We start from the raw sequence: 7,500 nt of genomic DNA, 5'->3' as shown, positions 1-7,500 counted from the left end.
GCGGCTCTGCAATCGTCTTTTCAGGCCTGGAAGGATCGTTAGCGGCTCGGGAACCGCCCGGAAGAGCCGTCGGCGCTCGCCTCGTCAGGCCTGCAGCTCCCCGAGCTTCCGCTTCCTGTAGTTCAGCACCAGGCCGGACGCCTCGATCCTCCCGGAGGCCCCGCCCTCCCACCTCTGATAGGCCGCCAGGCCCGCCTGCCCCGCCCGGAAGAGCGCCCGCTCCAGCGCGTCGAGGGGCGCGACCAGCGCGGACGTGTCGGCGTCCAGCGCGTTCTGGGACGCGTCCATCGTCCGGCGGAAGCGCCCGATGAAGGTCTGCGGATGGACAGAACGAGAAAAATAACGAGACATTAGAAGGGTTAGCGGCATTGCTACGTTGCTTTCGCTGTGAGGTTGTCAGAATTTAGCGTTAGCTAGGTGTATTCAACAGCTGGAATTGAACTCTTGGGGAATTAGCACTGTCCAACCTGCTGTTAACGCTACGCTAATGCTAATATCACAAGGTGTGTGAACCTGTGTAAGTGGCTCTTTATAAGAGCTAACACTAAACACTAATAATGTAATGTAATGTAATGAGCAGGGGCTAAACGCTAATAATGTAATGTAATGTAATGAGCAGGGGCTAAACGCTAATAATATAATGTAATGTAATGAGCAGGGGCTAAAGGCTAATAATGTAATGTAATGAGCAGGGGCTAAACGCTAATAATATAATGTAATGTAATGAGCAGGGGCTAAACGCTAATAATGCAATGTAATGTAACAGGACTACATTTCCCATGGTGCTAAATTCTAAGAATGTAATTTAATGAACAGGGGCTAAACGCTAATAATGTAATGTAATGTAATGAGCAGGGGCTAAACGCTAATAATGTAATGTAATGTAATGAGCAGGGGCTAAACGCTAATAATGTAATGTAATGTAATGAGCAGGGGCTAAACGCTAATAATGTAATGTAATGTAATGAGCAGGGGCTAACCGCTAATAATGTAATGTAACGCAGTGAGCGGGGGCTAACCGCTAACAGTGACCCCCCACCTGCAGGACGGTCTGCGCGATCTCGGGGTTCTCGGGGCCCTGGAAGTGCAGGAGCTGCGACCCCATCCCGTAGAAGTAGGGCCCCATCTTGTGCAGGTCCACCACGTTGGGGTCGGCGCCCAGCACCGTGCGCCAGCCCTGCCGGTAGGTTTTGGGCGGGTCCACCGACAGGACCCGCCTCTTCCGCTCGTAGAGGCCCTTGGCCAACCAGAGGGGCATCTCCATCTTGGCGCCCTGCACACACACACGCACACACACACACCGTTAACTCACCGGGCTTAGCGTTAGCGACCGAAAGGGGGCCGCTAACATCCGCGATCCCCGGATGGGTAACGGTCAGGCTAACGGCAGCTTTATCCTGCTACCGGCGGGACGCTACCGGGGGTTTTACCCGGGTGTCGCGGGAATCCGGGCTAACACCCGCGTTAGCGCTGGATACCAAATGGTAGGTTAAGAACACGACTATGGATAGCCATCACGGGTAGCCGGTCGGCTAACGACAACTCTATCCCGCTACCGCCCGGGACATTAACAGGTGCAAGGTGGGATTTTATCCGGGGCCCGGGGGAATCTGGGCTAACACCTGCGTTAGCATTAGCTACCGAAAGGAGGTTATGCACATAGCTATGCGTAGCAAACGGTCGCGTTAATTAGGGCCAATAACAAATTACGGACACACATATTTCTGCTGGCTAACCTGCTAAATTGCTACCTAGATATCCAATCTGCGTTTCCTAGGTGGCAGTGTAGCGTAGCGGTAAGGCTCGTAACCGGGAGGTTGCCGGTTCGATTCCAGCTGTACAAATGGATAAAACTGTAACTGGGTGAAGAACAACATTGTAACGTGGGTAGCTATGTTAGCTGGGTGCTGCTAGCACTCGGTACGGCATGTAAACTAGCTAACAAGCTAACTTCTAACAGAGGCGCTGTTTCTTTAAGTGACTGCGAGGAGCTAGCCAGAAAGCTAGCCACCATCTTAGCAGCACATCACACCGACTGCTAACGCGGCTAAGCTAAGTAAGCCGCAGGCAAACGCAAAATGGCTCTCTGGGGTAGCAACTTAGCATTGTAGCCGGCTGGCTAACGCAGCTATCCACCTAACGAAAGGTCTGACAGTGAAGCTAGCTAGCTTTAGCGGGTTAGCCGGCTGGCTAAATTAGCTCGCCGCCCGGTCCCAAGTAAACGCAGCTTTGGCTAGCAACGTGTCAGTTTAGCCGTCTGGCTAATGCGGCTAGCCACGTTACCCCAATGGAGGCGGCTAGCTACGTTAGCTAGATGGAAGCGGTTGGCTACATTCGTTAGCTGGAGGCGGCTAACTGCTAACTAGATGGGGGTGACTACCTACATTAGCTAAAAACGGGTGGCTAGCTACGTTAACTAGATAAAGGCGGCTAACTAGATTAACCAGACAGACAAAGCTTATTGTTTTAGCTAGATAAAGGTGGTTAGCTGCATTAGCGGCTAGCTGTATTAAAGAGACAGAAGTGGGTAGCTCTATTAGCGGCTAGCTGTATTAACTAAATACCAGCGGCTAGCTGTATTAGCGGCTATCTGTATTAACTGGATATAAGTGGCTAGCTGCATTAGCGGCTAGCTGTATAAACTAGACAGACGTGGCTAGCTGCATTAGCGGATAGCTCTATTAACTGGATAGAAGTGGCTAGCTATATTAGCGGCTAGCTGTATTAACTAAATACAACCGGCTAGCTACATTAGCGGCTATCTGTGTTAACTGGATAGAAGTGGCTAGCTGCATTAGTGGCTAGCTGTATTAACTAGACAGAAGTGGCTAGCTACATTAGCGGCTAGCTGCTTTAACCAGACAGAAGTGGCTAGCTACATTAGCGGCTAGCTCTATTAACTGGATAGAAGAGGCTAGCTATATTAGCGGCTAGCTGTATTTAGTTAATACAACCGGCTAGGTACATTAGCGGCTACCTGTATTAACTATTAGAAAGAAGTGGCTAGCGAGATTAGCAGCTAGCTGTATTAACCAAATAGAAGTGGATAGCTACATTAGCGGCTGGCTATTTAAACTAGAAAAGGAGGCTAGCTAGATTAGCTGCTAGCACTATTAGATATATATCGGCGGCTACCTACATTAGCGGTTAATTACTTAAAATAGACAAAACAGGCTAGCTAGATTAGCGGCTAGTTGGATTAATTATACAGTGGCGGTTAGCTAAATTAGCATGCTAGCCAGGGCTACCTCCGGGATGTCCCGGGCGTCGGCGGACTTCTCCAGGAACCCCAGCCGGGGGAAGGCGCTCTCCGTCCGGCAGGGCAGCCTTTCGTGGGAGAGCAGGATATCGTCCAGCGACAAGAAGTTCTCCTCCATCCCCACCCCCGGCGGCACCGGCGTGTACGACTGGGTCTCCATGCCGCGGATCGGACTCGTTTTTCGGCGAGAAAAGAGTCTCCGACCCGGTTACTTCCAGAAATCCTAAAATGTCCGACGAGACGAGTTTTGGCGCCCTGGCTTCGAAGATACGTGTCGTCATCTCCGTGAGCCGAGAGCGCGGCCAATCAAAAGCCAGAACAACGATCACATGGTCTAACGCAATCACTGTGCGCATCATAATACGTTTTTGTTGTTCATTTTTTTGCTAATTAATTTTGATTGTTGAGTTCTTATTTTATTCTGGATATATATTACAGCATATTTTCAATTTGTATTTAATATTTTAATATCAAGGGAGTTGGAAGTGGAATGTCTATGTCTTGTACATTTATATTTTTTATTAAATTAAAAAAGAAGTTGTCAATAAAAACCATACATTTTAACCAAAATTATATGTATAATCTCCATTTTTTCATAATAATCGGAGTATTAGAAGCACGTATTCATTAAAAACACAATATAAACTTAATAATACATAATATAATGTAATATATACAACATATATAATGTAATTAATATAATAATTATGATATAAAGCTTAATATAAAGTTATCCATTTAGCACGTATTTCAGTTACCTAAATTCACTATTAACATGTGTAAAAATCCGTAGTGTTTGATTTTAAAAGAATTAAACTTACCTTTATTATGAATATGATAATAATAACGATAATAATTCCTCTTTATTTGGAGAGGAATGAGTGGTTCTCAGGGGAAGTGGGAGAAAGATATTATAGTTATAATATTTTCTTTATAATAAGGTCAAAGCAGTCTAAGTGTGCTTAAGGTTATGTGTGCTTCTTAGTGCAGTTACTGTACTCCAAATTATGTTTTTATTATATTTTTATTATATTTATTATACTCCAAAGCTTGTTGTTTTATTCTACAGCTGGAAATTAACCAGCAACCTTCCGGTTATGAGCCCCTGCTCATTACATTACATTACATTATTAGCATTTAGCCCCTGCTCATTACATTATTAGCGTTTAGCCCCTGCTCATTACATTACATTACATTATTAGCATTTAGCCCCTGCTCATTACATTACATTACATTATTAGCCTTTAGCCCCTGCTCATTACTTTACATTACATTATTAGCGTTTAGCCCCTGCTCATTACATTATTAGCGTTTAGCTCCTGCTCATTACTTTACATTACATTATTAGCATTTAGCCCCTGCTCATTACATTATTAGCTTTTAGCGTTAGCTCTTATCCAGAGCTGCTTACACAGGTTACAGTTTTATCCGTTTACATGGCTGGACAGTTACTGAGGCCGTTCTGGGTTAAGAACCTCACCCCGAGGGGTACAGCAGCAGTCCCCAGTGTGGGGAATCGAACCAGCAACCTTCTGGTTGCGAGCCCCCGCTCCTTGGCGCCTGGTGTCGGTGATTTTATAGTAAGTACAGAGACACAGTAAAATTGCAAACATATTTATTGACATCATGCATGCGATTTCATCACAGTACATTACTGTCATTTAGCGTTAGCTCTTACCCAGAGCCGCTCACACAGGTTACAGCTTTACCCGTTTACGCAGCTGGAGCCGAACCGGCGACCTTCCGGTCACGAGCCCCTACTTCATCACCATTACGTTACATTATTAGCGTTTAGCGTTAGCTCTTACCCAGAGCCGCTCGCACGGGTCACAGTTTTACCCGTCTATACAGCCGGATATTTACTGAGGCCGTTCTGGTTTAACGCACCTCGCCCCCAAGTGGATCAAACCAGCGCCCCTTCCGGTTACTAGACCCCCCCCTCTCCTTGGGGATTGAGTAAAAAGTCATAAATTAAACCATAAACACCCCCATCGTCACAAAAACAAGGCGCATAATTCATAAAGAGTGATAATTTACTGAAAGATTTAGCGGAAAATTCCTATTGAAGTTAATGACACTGCCACCACTGGCTGGGAGGAGGTACTGCAGGTCATAAAACCTGTAAAAAATATCAATTAAATCATAAATACCTCCATAATCACAAAAAAATAACCAGTATAATTATGAGTGATAATTTAATATCTTATAAACCTAAAGATTTAGAGCAAATTTCCCTTTTTATTCTATTATTTTGTGTCATTATTATTAAATGACACTGCCACCGCTGGCCGGGAGGAGGTATTGCAGGTCATAAAACCTGTAAAAAATATCAATTAAATCATAAATACCTCCATAATCACAAAAAATAACCAGTATAATTATAAGAGTGATAAATTAATATCTTAAAAACCTAAAGATTTAGAGAATATTCCCCTCTTTATTGCGTTATTTTTTATTATTTTTAAATGATACTGCCACCGGTGGTCGGGAGGAGGTATTGCAGGTTATAGGACGGGTAAGAACGTATAAATTAAACCGTAAATATGTCTATTATCACAAAAATAAGGCGTATAATTGATAAAGAGCGATAATTTATGAGCGCATGAACCTGAAGATTTAGAGAAAAATATGGATTTAAGTTTTAATGATTTAATAATACTGCCGCCACTGGCCAGGAGGAGGTACTGCAGGGTTATAGGACGGGTAAAAACGTATAAATCATATCACAAATACATCTATCGGCCCAAAAATGAAGCGTATATTTCATAAAGAGTCATAATTTCCTGAAAGATTTAGTGAGAAATTCTTATTGAAGTTTTAATGATTTAAAGATACTGCCACCACTGCCTCGGAGGAGGTACTGCAGGTCAAAAAAAGCATAAATTAAATTATCATTTTGTATTATCATCACAAAATATAACCAGAATAATTAGTGATACAAAAACAGTGATAATTTCATAGTTTATAAACCTAAAGATTTAGAGAAAACTTCCCTTTTTATTGTATTATTCTTTCATTATTTTTAAATGACACTGCCACCGGTGGCCGGGAGGAGGTATTGCAGGTTATAAAACCTGTGAAAAAATATAAATTAAATCATAAATACCTCTATCATCACATAAAAATAACGAGTGTAATTATGAGCGATAATTTATGAGCGATTTTTAATAGAAATTTTAAATGAGTGCGCAATAAATGTATAAATGAATACATGTAAATGCAATACTGCCACCGCTGGCTGGGAGGAGGTATTGCAGCTTAAATGAATGGTAAAGACATATAAATTAAATCCTAAATATGTCTATTCTCCCAAAAACATAACGGGTATAATTATGAGCGATAATTTATGAGCGATTTTTAATTGAGATCATAAACGAGTGCGAGACGCCGCCCCCGGTGGCCTGGAGGAGGTATTGCAGCTTAAATGAATGCTGAAGACACATAAATTAAATCCTAAATACGTCTATTCTCACAAAAACATAACGGGTATAATTATGAGCGATAATTTATGAGCGATTTTTAATTGAGATCATAAACGAGTGTGCAATACTGCCACCAGTGGACGGGAGGAGGTATTGCAGCTTAAATGAATGGCGAAGACGTATAAATTAAATCCTAAATACGTCTATTCTCACAAAAACATAACGGGTATAATTATAAGAGTCATAATTTATGAGAGATTTTTAATTGAGGTCATAAACGAGTGCGCGATACTGCCACCAGTGGACGGAAGGAGGTATTGCAGCTTAAATGAATGGTAAAGACGTATAAATTAAATCCTAAATACGTCTATTCTCCCAAAAACATAAGCGGTATAATTATGAGAGTCATAATTTATGAGCGATTTTTGATTGAGATAATAAACGAGTGTGCGACGCCGCCCCCGGTGGCCTGGAGGAGGTATTGCAGCTTAAATGAATGCTGAAGACACATAAATTAAATCCTAAATACGTCTATTCTCACAAAAACATAAGCGGTATAATTATGAGAGTCATAATTTATGAGCGATTTTTAATTGAGATCATAAACGAGTGCGAGACACCACCCCCGGTGGCCTGGAGGAGGTACTGCAGCTTAAATGAATGGTAAAGACATATAAATTAAATCCTAAATACGTCTATTCTCACAAAAACATAACGAGTATAATTATGAGCGATAATTTATGAGCGATTTTTAATTGAGATAATAAACGAGTGCGAGACGCCGCCCCCGGTGGCCTGGAGGAGGTACTGCTGGGGGAG

The 7,500-nt window shown here is 42.8% G+C and overlaps 2 protein-coding genes across 3 annotated transcripts in view; both read right to left on the bottom strand.

Moving 5' to 3' along the window:
• Positions 1-3,516, bottom strand: part of gins3 (GINS complex subunit 3) — a 3,524-nt gene extending 8 nt beyond the window's left edge. Inside the window, exons 1-3 of one of the 2 annotated variants that reach the window (XM_036535814.1) lie at positions 3,249-3,516; positions 1,040-1,273; positions 1-315 (exon numbers count right to left, since the gene is read on the bottom strand). The exon at positions 1-315 is cut by the window's left edge and continues 8 nt beyond it. In XM_036535814.1, coding sequence (XP_036391707.1) covers positions 85-315; positions 1,040-1,273; positions 3,249-3,419 — 636 coding nt within the window. In that variant the 5' untranslated portion in view covers positions 3,420-3,516 and the 3' untranslated portion in view covers positions 1-84. The remainder of the gene's footprint in view (positions 316-1,039; positions 1,274-3,248) is intronic. The other variant, XM_036535815.1, reaches the window with a different exon arrangement.
• A 3,604-nt stretch (positions 3,517-7,120) lies between these two features.
• The window catches only part of ldhd (lactate dehydrogenase D), a 51,240-nt gene continuing 50,860 nt past the window's right edge, over positions 7,121-7,500 (bottom strand). The window contains exon 11 of the mRNA XM_036535294.1: positions 7,121-7,500. This exon is cut by the window's right edge and continues 170 nt beyond it. The gene's annotated coding sequence lies outside the window, so the exon portion shown is untranslated.

The sequence above is a fragment of the Megalops cyprinoides genome, chromosome 8 (assembly GCF_013368585.1).
Source record: "Megalops cyprinoides isolate fMegCyp1 chromosome 8, fMegCyp1.pri, whole genome shotgun sequence".
Classification (NCBI taxonomy): Eukaryota; Metazoa; Chordata; class Actinopteri; order Elopiformes; family Megalopidae; genus Megalops; species Megalops cyprinoides.
Note: the sequence above shows the minus strand (reverse complement) of the source record. Positions and strands in the feature narration are given on the sequence as shown.